Source organism: Oncorhynchus tshawytscha, unplaced genomic scaffold (assembly GCF_018296145.1).
Source record: "Oncorhynchus tshawytscha isolate Ot180627B unplaced genomic scaffold, Otsh_v2.0 Un_scaffold_530_pilon_pilon, whole genome shotgun sequence".
In the NCBI taxonomy this organism is placed as follows: domain Eukaryota; kingdom Metazoa; phylum Chordata; class Actinopteri; order Salmoniformes; family Salmonidae; genus Oncorhynchus; species Oncorhynchus tshawytscha.
Window position 1 is genome coordinate 193805 of NW_024609811.1, and position 16793 is coordinate 210597.

Genomic DNA, 16793 nt, shown 5'->3' on the forward strand with positions numbered 1-16793 from the left:
CCGTTTACAAAACTATCGGAAGGCAAATTAAGAAGCACCGATGTCACATGGTTTCCAGTGTGAGTGCTAACCAAGTCCTTCGGACATTCATACCCTCATTGCAGGTTACAAAAAGGTTAAGGTTAGGGTTATGTAAGAGTTGGGGTTATAGGGTAGGGTCGTCTCAAGGATCCCAGATAGCGAATATAGAAAAAACCGCAATCCATTATCAGCAATTTGTAAGCAAAAATTAAAATATTTTACATTGATATTCAGTTTTAATTTGTATTTTGTTAACTTCATATACAATTAGATTAACTAAATCTTTATCCTAAATTATGTTATAGTAGTTATGCTCATATTACTACAAATTATGCATATTCTAGCATGCCAGGCAAATATTGAATTTACCATGCAAGATACATTTCTTGATATCCTTAAAGTGATACAGCCAGTAGTTTTGAAAGTAGCGCTCATCACCAGCCAAATCTGGTCCCTGAAAAGTGTGCAAGGTGATATGTTACATCCTGGAAAAGAAGAAATGTCATGCAATTACGGATTTGCAAGTGCTTAAAGTAACTGTCCAGTGTTTCCAGATTTCTATGATATATGACATATAATTAATTACAATATGAATGAAATAGTTTTCCTGCTCAAAAATTGTAATTAAGTATGTTAAAAATCAGCTTTTCTGTGTTGGAATGGTGTGGGCATACCACAACAATGTAATGGCATGGGTGTATCCCGGTCATTATAGATATTCATGAGCGTAGACCACTGATTGGCCAGCTGGATGACATTATAGTCTTTATTTTACTAGGCAAGTCAGTTAAGAACAAATGTATTTATTTTTATTAAATTTATTTTCAATGACAGCCTAGGAACAGTGGGATTAACTGCCTTGTTCAGGGGCAGAACAACAGATTTTTACCCTGTCCGCTCAGGCATTCAATCTTGCAACCTTTCGGTTACTAGTCCAACACTCTAACCACTAGGCTGGCTACCTGCTGCCCCACTCTATGAGGAAATAGCAAGCATTTTTTAATTGGTCTGTTTGAGATACAAGTTTGAGATTGGATTTTTTAAGTGTTTTTTCTCCAATTTATGCTTTGGCCACAAATACAAGTATAAGATGAGTCAAAACATTATTTGGGTATGAGTTAACAGAGCATTAACTTTCAAAAGTCAGATTTTCTCAGGACAGTTACTTTAAGATCCAGTTCAATCTCTTAAAAAAAATTGATATCCAACTTCCAAGTGTCACTTGGCCAGATGGGCCAAATGCCAAATTATATTCTGACTGGATAGGTTGATGTATAGACTGCATGAGGTTGGATTAAAGGGTACTCCGCACACCTAGGCCTATTTCTGTCTTGCATAAGAGGTTTACAGTACTTTAATACTCAGAGTCCCAACAACCTGGCCAACCTCCTACGTTTCTCTCTTGACCCCCCCCCCCACAATAGTTTTCCCGCCTCCTGTACACTACACTACACTTACCAATCAATCCAATTTATTTTAATCAGCTTAATCCTAAAAAGTAGAGAAATCTTCCTTGACCACATCTGAAGCCAAAATCTCTTTGACTGGCTCTCCCTCTCAGGGTGTTTGCCTTGTACATCATCTATGCCTGTCTGTTGGGGGAGATGTGTGGGATGATCGATGGGGCCCAGAGGAATGGTGGTGCTGGGGCTTATTAATGAAAAACAGGAGGGTGATATGCATATACTAAACTTGAGTGTTTCCGGGCTTGTTAATTCTGTACTGCTGTCCCAGTACCCCTTTCATCCTGATGTATGATTGATCGTTGAGAGCCGGTGGACCTGGAGCTTCTTCGCCCCCCTCAGTGCCTGCTGCACCAGTCTGGGAAGTAATGTTGTGTCGCTGTCTCTGTACTCAGGTGAGAAACTGATGAACTCAGAACGAAACATTCAGAGAGTGAGCTTGGGCTTTTGCAAGTGGTGGGACTGGTGTTGGGGTCAATTCCATTTCAATTCAGTCAATGTAGTTTAAGTTTATTTCCTGAATTTATTTCATTTAAATGGAATTGAATCCAACTCTGGTGGGACTGCCTTCAAAATGGATGAGATTAGACTATCTACCTTTAATTCAATAACAAAGAATACTTTATGAATTCTATCAAATTCTATAGTTTTTATGGATCGCAATTCCCAGCCTGAGAAACAGTGAATGGTGTTTCAGACATTACCATCCTGGTAAACACAATGGAATGAATAGAATGTCTTATTGAATGTCTTATTCTTCCCTTCCCTGCCTGGTGGAATGTGTCCCACTGACTGCCTTCCTTCTCACCCAATTCAGCTCTTGGCCATGTTCAGTAGTTCATCAACACCTCACTATGATCCACTTCTTGATCTGTAATAGTTACTGTTGACCTAGACATATACAGTTACAGTATACTATGGATTGATAGGCAGGCGGGCGGGCAGGCAGGCAGGCAGTACACTGTGATCATATTGTTATGAATCTTTAGAGTGAAATGGCCCATTTTACTGTTATACAATTCATGTCACATAGGCCTATACTGTATATTATTTTTGATAGAAAGTCTCATTGAATTCATGAAGATATTAGTTTGAACTTTGCACTCATGGGTTGCTGAGCCACATAGAAAAGGCAATCAAATACTGTTTTTAATCTCCTAACCTGCAAAGCAGAAATATTATGTTTCATCCATTCAAAAATGTTTGGGATTGTGGTGTAGATTATGTGTAGGACGTTTGCCATAATCTGCAGTTTCTGTGTAATCCAGAGAGCGTAAACTGGAAAATGGACTGTTATGTACACTCAATCAGTTATGTCACTGTTGATGAATGGATAAATTGTGTTGCCATGGGTTGGCATGGGAATCCTCTGACTGACATGTGAGGCTTGCCTCTCTCTGGGTCATCGTCTTAGTTCTGTGTCTCATCACTCTCAATGGACAGTAAGACTACAATGTTTATACATTCTTACACTTCAAACATATCTCTAAATAACTGGACTCTAAAGAATCACAAGATTTTAACATTTTTACACGCAAAAAAAAACTACAGTCAACTGTGTTTTTTGGAAAACGTGTTTGGACTCGATCCAACCGTTCTTCCAAAAGGCCTATTGAAACCATAGATTGAATGCTTCCACTCAGGCGTCGTTTGGCTCCTCTAATTTGCTTTTGTCTGCTCGCTTTGGCAGTGTCTCCTCTCCCACAAGGCAAAAGCAATTATCTGTCAGTGAAAGGGCCCCCAGGAATGCTGGGTAGTACCGAGGGCGACGGTGGTGGGTCGCCCTGACCGACACTCGAGAGTAAAACCCGGGTCTTATTCATTATGCACCAAACGAAAAATAAGAAAAAAATTGAAACAGGGAGGGACAACTGTTTTTTCCGTTGTATATTTTTTGAAAACGTTTTGCTACAGTGTGCGCTAATGAATACAAGCCTGTTTATCTGAAAGGACTAATTGGTTCATGGAAGTTCACGGTGGAGTAATTTAGCCAACAGCAGATTAAAGATCTTCAAACCAGATTAAAGTTCTTAGTGATTCTACTCTGCTGCGATTACATCAGTTAATGTTGATTCTTGGAGAATAGTATTTGTTCATTGTCACTGTAAGGAATTAATTGGTAGTCACTATTGTGTTTTTTAGGGCAATGATTGCGAGTGTTGATGGTTTTGTTATCTCAGACAGGAGCTATGATTGCGTGACAACCAGCTGGGATGAAGGAAAACAAATAGTACCACTGTCACATTTGAAGAAGAAAAACAGTCCTAACCGTGTCACATTTAGCATATTGATCAACATATTTCCATTTGTAGCTTAGAACAGATAGTAAATATTGACACAATGTGAACTTTCCACTATGTCTGAAAAGAGTTTTGTCATATATCATCAACAAAGCTTTACAGTGCATGCAGGGAGAATCAGTGTATCAGAGAGTGTGCAGTTAGATAACATAGGCCATTCTTAAATCAATCCCTAGACTAGGGTTGCAAAATTCCATTAACTTCTGGTTGGAAGATTCCACATATAAGTGTATATAACCCATCAAAGTATTCAGACCCCTTGACATATTCTATATTTTGTTACGTTATATCCTTATTCTAAAATTAATAAAAATTAAAAATAAATCTAAGAAATCTATACACAATACCCCATAATGACAAAGTGAAAACAGGTTTTTAGAAATGTTTGCAAAATTGTATATATATAAAAAACTGAAATACCTTATTTACATAAGTATTCAGACCCTTTGCCATGAGACTCAAAATTGAGCTCAGGTGCATCCTGTTTCCACTGATCATCCTTGAGATGTTTCTATAACTTGATTGGAGTCTTCCTGTGGTAAATCCAATTGATTGGACTTGATTTGGAAAGGCACACACCTGTCTATATAAAGAGAACCAAGTCATGAGGTCAAAGGAATTGTCTGTAGCGCTCCGAGACAGGATGGTGTCGAGGCACAGATCTGGGGAAGGGTACCAAAACATTTCTGCAGCACTAAAGGTTCCCAAGGACACAGTGGCCTCCATCATTCGTAAATGGTGGAAGTTTGGAACCACCAAGACTCTTCTTAGAGCTGGCCACCCAGCCAAACTGAGCAATCGGGGGGGAAGGCCTTGGTCAGTGAGGTGACCAAGAACCCGATTGTCACTCTGACAAAGCTCTAGAGTTCCTCTGTGGAGATGGGAGAACCTTCCAGATTGACAACCATCTCCGCAGCACTCCACCAATCAGGCCTTTATGGTAGAGTGGCCAGATGGAAGCCACTCCTCAGTAAAAGGCACATGACAGCCCGCTTGGAGTTTGCCAAAAGGCACCTAAAGACTCGAGAAACAAGATTCTCTGGTCTGAAGAACCCAAGATCGAACTCTTTGGTCTGAATGCCAAGCGTCACGTCTGGAGGAAACCTGGCACCATCCCTACGGTGAAGCATGGTCAAATCAAATCAAAGTTTATTTGTCACGTGCGCCGAATACAACAGGTGTAGACCTTACAGTAAATTGCTTATTTACAGGCTCTAACCAATAGTGCAAAAAGGTATTAGGTGAACAATAGGTAAGTAAATAAATAAAAACAACAGTAAAAAAGACAGTGAAAAATAACAGTAGCGAGGCTATATATATACCGGCACCGGTTAGTCGGGCTGATTGAGGTAGTATGTCCATGTAGATATGGTTAATGTGACTATGCATATATGATAAACAGAGAGTAGCAGTAGCATGAAAGAGGGGTTGGCGGGTGGTGGGTGGCGGGACACAATGCAGATAGCCCGATTAGCCAATGTGTGGGGGCACTGGTTGGACGGGCCAATTGAGGTAGTATGTACATGAATGTATAGTTAAAGTGACTATGCATATATGATAAACAGAGAGTAGCAGCAGCATAAAAGAGGGGTTGGGGGGGGGCACACAATGCAAATAGTCCGGGTTGCCATTTGATTACCTGTTCAGGAGTCTTATGGCTTGGGGGTAAAAACTGTTGAGAAGCCTTATGGTCCTAGACTTGGCACTCCGGTAACGCTTGCCATGCGGTAGTAGAGAGAACAGTCTATGACTGGGGTGGCTGTGGTCTTTGACAATTTTTAGGGCCTCCCTCTGACGCTGCCTGGTGTAAAGGTCCTGGATGGCAGGCAGCTTAGTCCCAGCGATGTACTGGGCCATACGCACTACCCTCTATAGTGCCTTGCGGACGGAGGCAGAGCAATTGCCGTACCAGGCAGTGATGCAACCAGTCAGGATGCTCTCGATGTTGCAGCTGTAGAACCTTTTGAGGATCTGAGGACCCATGCCAAATCTTTTTAGTTTCCTGAGGGGGAATAGGCTTTGTCGTGCCCTCTTCACGACTGTCTTGGTGTGTTTGGACCATTCTAGTTTGTTGGTGATGTGAACACCAAGGAACTTGAAGCTCTCAATCTGCTCCACTACAGCCGCGTCGATGAGAATGGGGGCATGCTCTGTCCTCCTGTTCCTGTAGTCCACAATCATATCCTTAGTCCTGGTTACGTTGAGGGATAGGTTGTTATTCTGGCTCCATCCGGCCAGGTCTCTGACCTCCTCCCTATAGGCTGTCTCATCATTGTCGTTGATCAGGCCTACCACTGTTGTGTTGTCTGCAAACTTAATGATGGTGTTGGAGTTGTGCCTGGCCATGTAGTCGTGGGTGAACAGGTAGTACAGGAGGGGACTGAGCACGCACCCCTGAGGGGCTCCAGTGTTGAGGATAAGCGTGGCAGATGTGTTGCTACCTACCCTCACCACCTGGGGGCAGCCCGTCAAGAAGTCCAGGATCCAGTTGCAGAGGGAGGTGTTTAGTCCTAGGATCCTTAGCTTAGTGATGAGCTTTGAGGGCACTACGGTGTTGAACGCTGAGCTGTAGTCAATGAATAGCATTCTCACGTAGGTGTTCCTTTTATCCTGGTGGGAAAGGGCAGTGTGGAGTGCAATAGAGATTGCATCATCTGTTTGGGCGGTATGCAAATTGGAGTGGGTCTAGGGTTTCTGGGATAATGGTGTTGATGTGAGCCATTACCAACCTTTCAAAGCACCTCATGGCTACGGACGTGAATGCTACGGGTCTGTAGTCATTTAGGCAGGTTGCCTACGTGCTTTTGGGCACAGGGACTATGGTGGTCTGCTTGAAACATGTTGGTAATAGAGATTCAATCAGAGACATGTTGAAAATGTTAGTTAAGACACCTCCTAATCTGTCAGGCCCAGCGGCCTTGTGAATGTTGACCCGTTTAAAGGTCTTACTCACGTCGGCTACGGAGAGCGTGATCAAACAGTCGTCCGGAACAGCTGATGCTCTCATGCATGCCTCAGTGTTGCTTGCCTCGAAGCGAGCATATAAGTAATTTAGCTTGTCTGGTAGGCTCGTGTCTGCTGGTGGTGGCAGCATCTCATGCTGTGGGGATGTTTTTCAGTGGCAGGGACTGGGAGACTAGTCAGGATTGAGGGAACGATGAACGGAGCAAAATACAGAGAGACCTTTGATGAAAACCTGCTTAAGAGCGCTCAGGACTTCAGCCTGGGGCGAAGCTTCACCTTCCAACAGGACACGACCCTAAGCACACAGCCAACACAATGCAGGAGTGGCTTTGGGACAAGTCTCTGAATGTCTTTGAGTGGCCCAGCCAGAGCCCAGATTTGAACCCAATCAAACATCTCTGGAGAGACCTGAAAATACCTGTGCAGCGACACTCCCCATCCAACCTGACAGGGCTTGAGAGGATCTGCAGAGAAAAATGGGAGAAATTCCCCAAGTACAGGTCTGTCAAACTTGTAGCGTCATTCCCAAGAAATCTCAAGGCTGTAATCACTGTCAAATGTGCCTCAACAATGTACTGAGTAAAGGGTCTGAATACTTATGTAAATGTTACAATTCAGTATTTCTTAAATATTTTTGGCTAAAATGTCTAAAAACCTGTTTTTGCTTTATCATTATTGGGTATTGTGTGTAGATTGATGAGGGGGGGGGAATTATTGAATCCATTTTAGAACAAGTCTGTAATGTAACAAAATGCGGAAAACTTTCTGAATGTTTTGAGTTGCTGACAGTTCTTTATAGGCTACAGGTGGCAAAAACTGTGTTCTGGTAGAATTTGTTATGTTTACTTGGTCTGTAACAAGAACATTTGACAGGCCCTAGTTGGGTCACACAACCCCAAAAGGTTTGGGAACCACTGATGAGTTAGGCCTATGCTGTCGTAGAGTAGTAGCCCCAGTAAGAACTGTTCTGCAGCCAAACGATGATAACCCAGTCTGGGTTATGGAGCTAGTCTACGGCAGGGTTGGGGAGAGCGAGAGGGACTGATGAAGGTCACGCTAACTGAGACTGAGGGGACTGTACAACTTCCCTGGATTATCCTGGCACAGCTCCCTGCACACTGACCCAAATCTATTCTGACTCACTCTCTCTCTGTGTACTCCCTCCCTGTGTAAACAACCCGTGTGGGCTACTGCACTTCAGATAAGATTGTGGGCGCAGTCCTTCTCTTGTCTTGAGAAAGGCCACTAAGGCCATCGATCAAGTCCACCTTTGTAAACATGGATAACAAACATACAGATCACCAGCATTTTTTATAGTCTACTGTACTCTTCTGCCTCGGTAGGGCCCACGCCCTGCCACTCAGTCCCAGTCAAAGCCAGTTTAAAACAGAACTGAGGAGATTAAGTAAGAGTCTGTCTTGTGGAGAAGGGTTGAACAGAGATTACTGTATATCAATGGATAGCATAGAGATAGACAGAGATCTTGACTTTGTATCTGTGCCAATATGGTGTCTATGACAGAATTGTCAGCGCCATTGAGGCTATCTCTATTTTAAAGTAGTCAATCTGCTTATTTTGTGTTTGAAAATAAAACAACTTTTAACTAGAAAATGTCTTCTTCAAGATTTCACGTTATATATTTTGCCCGCTGGGTTGACTAGAGGCCTACATCCTGTTTCTCCTGACTCAGACACAACCCTACATGTGTCCTCTTTCTCCTGACTCAGACACAACCCTACATGTGTCCTCTTTCTCCTGACTCAGACACAACCCTACATGTGTCCTCTTTCTCCTGACTCAGACACAACCCTACACGTGTCCTCTTTCTCCTGACTCAGACACAACCCTACACGTGTCCTCTTTCTCCTGACTCAGACACAACCCTACATGTGTCTCTTTCTCCTGACTCAGACACAACCCTACACGTGTCCTCTTTCTCCTGACTCAGACACAACCCTACACGTGTCCTCTTTCTCCTGACTCAGACACAACCCTACATGTGTCCTCTTTCTCCTGACTCAGACACAACCCTACACGTGTCCTCTTTCTCCTGACTCAGACACAACCCTACACGTGTCCTCTTTCTCCTGACTCAGACACAACCCTACACGTGTCCTCTTTCTCCTGACTCAGACACAACCCTACATGTGTCCTCTTTCTCCTGACTCAGACACAACCCTACATGTGTCCTCTTTCTCCTGACTCAGACACAACCCTACATGTGTCCTCTTTCTCCTGACTCAGACACAACCCTACATGTGTCCTCTTTCTCCTGTGTCCTCTTTCTCCTGACTCAGACACAACCCTACACGTGTCCTCTTTCTCCTGACTCAGACACAACCCTACACGTGTCCTCTTTCTCCTGACCCTACAGACACAACCTGACTCAGACACAACCCTACACGTGTCCTCTTTCTCCCTCAGACACAACCCTACATGTGTCCTCTTTCTCCTGACTCAGACACAACCCTACATGTGTCCTCTTTCTCCTGACTCAGACACAACCCTACACGTGTCCTCTTTCTCCTGACTCAGACTGACTCAACCCTACATGTGTCCTCTTTCTCCTGACTCAGACACAACCCTACATGTGTCCTCTTTCTCCTGACCCTCAGACACAACCCTACATGTGTCCTCTTTCTCCTGACTCAGACACAACCCTACATGTGTCCTCTTTCTCCTGACTCAGACACAACCCTACATGTGTCCTCTTTCTCCTGACTCAGACACAACCCTACATGTGTCCTCTTTCTCCTGACTCAGACACAACCCTACATGTGTCCTCTTTCTCCTGACTCAGACACAACCCTACATGTGTCCTCTTTCTCCTGACTCAGACACAACCCTACATGTGTCCTCTTTCTCCTGACTCAGACACAACCCTACATGTGTCCTCTTTCTCCTGACTCAGACACAACCCTACATGTGTCCTCTTTCTCCTGACTCAGACACAACCCTACACGTGTCCTCTTTCTCCTGACTCAGACACAACCCTACATGTGTCCTCTTTCTCCTGACTCAGACACAACCCTACATGTGTCCTCTTTCTCCTGACTCAGACACAACCCTACATGTGTCCTCTTTCTCCTGACTCAGACACAACCCTACACGTGTCCTCTTTCTCCTGACTCAGACACAACCCACCGGGAAAATGTCAACAGTATATCAATGTAATCTGTCAACATACTGACCTTGAACATCAATGGAATTTTGTGTTGAAAATACAAAAAGTTGTCAAAGTACACTAATTTTAACCAGAATTCAACAACAAATCAACAACAGGATTTCAAAGGTTGGTTAATTTCAACTACAATAGAATTCACGTTTGTTGAGAACTCAACTAAAAATCAACCAAATATGGACATATGGATTTTGCGTTCCGTCAGGTTTTTGCCTGGAGAGAGACCTAGCCTGTGCCCACTCCTCTTGTACTGTGTTTCTGGGCCGGTCAGCAAAGTGATGATAGGATTATGGATGTGGCCTCTTTCCATTATGGACAAGCAGGGAGTATCAGAGTTTAGCAAGGAGGTGCCATGGGGCGGTGGGCGGCGCTGTGTAGGAAAGCAGAAGGTATCTGATAACATCCTTAAATGTAAAAAGAAAATGACAGTAATTTGCGGGTAATTCTATTCTGATGGGTATGTAACCCAATGAACAGCGTGGCCCAAGCCTATTGTGACCATGGGGCTGCTCTGTTCTGTGTGTGTGTGTGTGTGTGTGTGTGTGTGTGTGTGTGTGTGTGTGTGTGTGTGTGTGTGTGTGTGTGTGTGTGTGTGTGTGTGTGTGTGTGTGTGTGTGTGTGTGTGTGTGTGGCCTGGAGGCTGTCTCTGGAGCAGTGGAGCAAGGGCCCTGGGGGAAGGGAGGGACAGATGGGACTAACACATGCCCCGCCTCCCTCTCTCCCTGGCTCTGCCTAATCTGCCAGGGTAAAGCGGAGCAGGGGGAGGAGGGGTTGAGGGCATTCATCATCACCACCTCTCTCTCCAACTCTTCTGACAGCGCCCGACACAGAAGCAAAAAGAGAGCACCCAGGATATGAGTAAAATAAATACCCAGACACTTTCTATCCCCCCGAAGTTGGATTGAGGTTGAGGCCGAGATTTAGCAAGGTTGGTTGGATGTGTCTTTGTGTTACATGTGATCCAGGATATAGCAGAGAAGAACTCAGGAAGAACTACCCTGTTGACCCGTTGGAAGTTGGATTTGCACAACAACAAGTAGCGCTTTTGTTTTGTAGCGCCGGTATTTTGGGAAAACAATTTGTCCTGTTTTAGATGTTAGAGGATCGTTTTCTGGGGACTTTTAGGATGTCATCCTCACAGGGTCTGTGATCTAACACCCAAAGCTGTCCGTTTTGGAGGGTTCTGAACGGATGACAGCCCAGGAGATGCACCAGAGTGGCATCTACAGCTACTTCCTCAACATGTTTGCCTACCAGGTGAGACAGAGTCCTGAATGACAGAGAGTTGGCGGGAGGGAAAGAGAGAACATATAAGAGGAATTATGGAGACGTTACACATGAATGAGAATGTGTTTGGATTGCTGTCTGTTTAGTAAGACATTGAGTCCCATATTTTCATGATACGTTTGCTAGTTGTTGTGTTTAAGACATAGTTATATTAGTTGTTGTGTTTAAGACATAGTTATATTAGTTGTTCTGTTTAAGACATAGTTATATTAGTTCTTCTGTTTAAGACATAGCTATATTAGTTCTTCTGTTTAAGACATAGTTATATTAGTTCTTCTGTTTAAGACATAGCTATATTAGTTCTTCTGTTTAAGACATAGCTATATTAGTTCTTCTGTTTAAGACATAGCTATATTAGTTCTGTTTAAGACTGTTTAAGACATAGCTATATTAGTTCTTCTGTTTAAGACATAGCTATATTAGTTCTTCTGTTTAAGACATAGTTATATTAGTTCTTCTGTTTAAGACATAGTTATATTAGTTCTTCTGTTTAAGACATAGCTATATTAGTTCTTCTGTTTAAGACATAGTTATATTAGTTCTTCTGTTTAAGACATAGCTATATTAGTTCTTCTGTTTAAGACATAGTTATATTAGTTCTTCTGTTTAAGACATAGCTATATTAGTTCTTCTGTTTAAGACATAGTTATATTAGTTCTTCTGTTTAAGACATAGCTATATTAGTTCTTCTGTTTAAGACATAGTTATATTAGTTCTTCTGTTTAAGACATAGTTATATTAGTTCTTCTGTTTAAGACATAGTTATATTAGTTCTTCTGTTTAAGACATAGTTATATTAGTTCTTCTGTTTAAGACATAGTTATATTAGTTCTTCTGTTTAAGACATAGTTATATTAGTTCTGTTTAAGACATAGTTATATTAGTTCTTCTGTTTAAGACATAGTTCTTCTGTTTATATTAGTTCTTCTGTTTAAGACATAGTTATATTAGTTCTTCTGTTTAAGACATAGTTATATTAGTTCTTCTGTTTAAGACATAGTTATATTAGTTCTTCTGTTTAAGACATAGTTATATTAGTTCTTCTGTTTAAGACATAGTTATATTAGTTCTTCTGTTTAAGACATAGTTATATTAGTTCTTCTGTTTAAGACATAGTTATATTAGTTCTTCTGTTTAAGACATAGTTATATTAGTTCTTCTGTTTAAGACATAGCTATATTAGTAAGACATAGTTATATTAGTTCTTGTTTAAGACATAGTTATATTAGTTCTTCTGTTTAAGACATAGCTATATTAGTTCATAGCTATATTAGTTCTGTCTGTTTAAGACATAGTTATATTAGTTCTTCTGTTTAAGACATAGTTATATTAGTTCTTCTGTTTAAGACATAGTTATATTAGTTCTTCTGTTTAAGACATAGTTATATTAGTTCTTCTGTTTTATATTAGTTCTTCTGTTTAAGACATAGCTATATTAGTTCTTCTGTTTAAGACATAGTTATATTAGTTCTTCTGTTTTAGTTATATTAGTTCTTCTGTTTAAGACATAGTTATATTAGTTCTTCTGTTTAAGACATAGTTATATTAGTTCTTCTGTTTAAGACATAGTTATATTAGTTCTTCTGTTTAGTTATATTAGTTCTTCTGTTTAAGACATAGCTATATTAGTTCTTCTGTTTAAGACATAGTTATATTAGTTCTTCTGTTTAAGACATAGTTATATTAGTTCTTCTGTTTAAGACATAGTTATATTAGTTCTTCTGTTTAAGACATAGCTATATTAGTTCTTCTGTTTAAGACATAGCTATATTAGTTCTTCTGTTTAAGACATAGTTATATTAGTTCTTCTGTTTAAGACATAGCTATATTAGTTCTTCTGTTTAAGACATAGTTATATTAGTTCTTCTGTTTAAGACATAGTTATATTAGTTCTTCTGTTTAAGACATAGCTATATTAGTTCTTCTGTTTAAGACATAGTTATATTAGTTCTTCTGTTTAAGACATAGTTATATTAGTTCTTCTGTTTAAGACATAGTTATATTAGTTCTTCTGTTTAAGACATAGTTATATTAGTTCTTCTGTTTAAGACATAGTTATATTAGTTCTTCTGTTTAAGACATAGCTATATTAGTTCTGTTTAAGACATAGTTATATTAGACATAGTTATATTAGTTCTTCTGTTTAAGACATAGTTATATTAGTTCTTCTGTTTAAGACATAGTTATATTAGTTCTTCTGTTTAAGACATAGTTATATTAGTTCTTCTGTTTAAGACATAGTTATATTAGTTCTTCTGTTTAAGACATAGTTATATTAGTTCTTCTGTTTAAGACATAGCTATATTAGTTCTTCTGTTTAAGACATAGTTATATTAGTTCTTCTGTTTAAGACAGTTATATTAGTTCTTCTGTTTAAGACATAGCTATATTAGTTCTTCTGTTTAAGACATAGCTATATTAGTTCTTCTGTTTAAGACATAGTTATATTAGTTCTTCTGTTTAAGACATAGTTATATTAGTTCTGTTTAAGACATAGTTATATTAGTTCTTCTGTTTAAGACATAGCTATATTAGTTCTTCTGTTTAAGACATAGCTATATTAGTTCTTCTGTTTAAGACATAGTTATATTAGTTCTTCTGTTTAAGACATAGTTATATTAGTTCTTCTGTTTAAGACATAGCTATATTAGTTCTTCTGTTTAAGACATAGTTATATTAGTTCTTCTGTTTAAGACATAGCTATATTAGTTCTTCTGTTTTTAAGACATAGTTATATTATATTAGTTCTTCTGTTTAAGACATAGTTATATTAGTTCTTCTGTTTAAGACATAGCTATATTAGTTCTTCTGTTTAAGACATAGCTATATTAGTTCTTCTGTTTAAGACATAGCTATATTAGTTCTTCTGTTTAAGACATAGTTATATTAGTTCTTCTGTTTAAGACATAGCTATATTAGTTCTTCTGTTTAAGACATAGCTATATTAGTTCTTCTGTTTAAGACATAGTTATATTAGTTCTGTTTAAGACATAGTTATATTAGTTCTTCTGTTTAAGACATAGTTATATTAGTTCTTCTGTTTAAGACATAGCTATATTAGTTCTTCTGTTTAAGACATAGTTATATTAGTTCTTCTGTTTAAGACATAGTTATATTAGTTCTTCTGTTTAAGACATAGTATATTATTAGTTTAAGACTTCTGTTTAAGACATAGTTATATTAGTTCTTCTGTTTAAGACATAGTTATATTAGTTCTTCTGTTTAAGACATAGCTATATTAGTTCTTCTGTTTAAGACATAGCTATATTAGTTCTTCTGTTTAAGACATAGTTATATTAGTTCTTCTGTTTAAGACATAGCTATATTAGTTCTTCTGTTTAAGACATAGCTATATTAGTTCTTCTGTTTAAGACATAGTTATATTAGTTGTTGTGTTTAAGACATAGTTATATTAGTTCTTCTGTTTAAGACATAGCTATATTAGTTCTTCTGTTTAAGACATAGCTATATTAGTTCTTCTGTTTAAGACATAGCTATATTAGTTCTTCTGTTTAAGACATAGTTATATTAGTTCTTCTGTTTAAGACATAGTTATATTAGTTCTTCTGTTTAAGACATAGTTATATTAGTTCTTCTGTTTAAGACATAGTTATATTAGTTCTTCTGTTTAAGACATAGTTATATTAGTTCTTCTGTTTAAGACATAGTTATATTAGTTCTTCTGTTTAAGACATAGTTATATTAGTTCTTCTGTTTAAGACATAGTTATATTAGTTCTTCTGTTTAAGAGTTCTTCTGTTTAAGACAGTTATATTAGTTCTTCTGTTTAAGACATAGTTATATTAGTTCTCTGTTTAAGACATAGTTTAAGACATAGTTATATTAGTTCTTCTGTTTAGTTCTTCTGTTTAAGACATAGCTATATTAGTTCTTCTGTTTAAGACATAGTTATATTAGTTCTTCTGTTTAAGACATAGTTATATTAGTTCTTCTGTTTAAGACATAAGACATTATATTAGTTCTTCTGTTTAAGACATAGCTATATTAGTTCTTCTGTTTAAGACATAGCTATATTAGTTCTTCTGTTTAAGACATAGTTATATTAGTTCTTCTGTTTAAGACATAGTTATATTAGTTCTTCTGTTAGTTCTTCTGTTTAAGACATAGTTATATTAGTTCTTCTGTTTAAGACATAGTTATATTAGTTCTTCTGTTTAAGACATAGCTATATTAGTTCTTCTGTTTAAGACATAGTTATATTAGTTCTTCTGTTTAAGACATAGTTATATTAGTTCTTCTGTTTAAGACATAGCTATATTAGTTCTTCTGTTTAAGACATAGTTATATTAGTTCTTCTGTTTAAGACATAGTTATAGTTATATTAGTTCTTCTGTTTAAGACATAGTTATATTAGTTCTTCTGTTTAAGACATAGTTATATTAGTTCTTCTGTTTAAGACATAGTTATATTAGTTCTTCTGTTTAAGACATAGTTATATTAGTTCTTCTGTTTAAGACATAGTTATATTATATTAGTTATATTTCTTCTGTTTAAGACATAGTTATATTAGTTCTTCTGTTTAAGACATAGTTATATTAGTTCTTCTGTTTAAGACATAGTTATATTAGTTCTTCTGTTTAAGACATAGTTATATTAGTTCTTCTGTTTAAGACATAGTTATATTAGTTCTTCTGTTTAAGACATAGTTATATTAGTTCTGTTTTAGTTATATTAGTTCTTCTGTTTAAGACATAGTTATATTAGTTCTTCTGTTTAAGACATAGTTATATTAGTTCTTCTGTTTAAGACATAGCTATATTAGTTCTTCTGTTTAAGACATAGTTATATTAGTTCTTCTGTTTAAGACATAGTTATATTAGTTGTTGTGTTTAAGACATAGTTATATTAGTTCTGTTTAAGACATAGTTATATTAGTTGTTCTGTTTAAGACATAGTTATATTAGTTCTTCTGTTTAAGACATAGTTATATTAGTTCTTCTGTTTAAGACATAGTTATATTAGTTCTTCTGTTTAAGACATAGTTATATTAGTTGTTGTATTTAAGACATAGTTATATTAGTTGTTGTGTTAAATCATAGTTATATTAGTTGTTGTATTTAAGACATAGTTATATTAGTTGTTGTGTTAAATCATAGTTATATTAGTTGTTGTGTTTAAGACATAGCTATATTAGTTGTTGTGTTTAAGACATAGTTATATTAGTTGTTGTGTTATAACATAGTTATATTAGTTGTTGTGTTAAAACATAGTTATATTAGTTGTTGTGTTAAAACATAGTTATATTAGTTGTTGTGTTAAAACATAGTTATATTAGTTGTTGTGTTATAACATAGTTATATTAGTTGTTGTGTTAAAACATAGTTATATTAGTTGTTGTGTTAAAACATAGTTATATTAGTTGTTGTGTTATAACATAGTTATATTAGTTGTTGTGTTAAAACATAGTTATATTAGTTGTTGTGTTAAAACATAGTTATATTAGTTGTTGTGTTATAACATAGTTATATTAGTTGTTGTGTTAAAACATAGTTATATTAGTTGTTGTGTTAAAACATAGTTATATTAGTTGTTGTGTTATAACATAGTTATATTAGT

General features: G+C 37.7%; 1 protein-coding gene across 1 annotated transcript in view; it reads left to right on the plus strand.

Annotated features, from left to right (window-relative positions):
- Positions 1-10709: 10709 nt before the first annotated feature.
- The window catches only part of serinc4 (serine incorporator 4), a 46844-nt gene continuing 40760 nt past the window's right edge, over positions 10710-16793 (plus strand). Inside the window, exon 1 of the mRNA XM_042318616.1 lies at positions 10710-11186. Coding sequence (XP_042174550.1) covers positions 11121-11186 — 66 coding nt within the window. The 5' untranslated portion in view covers positions 10710-11120. The remainder of the gene's footprint in view (positions 11187-16793) is intronic.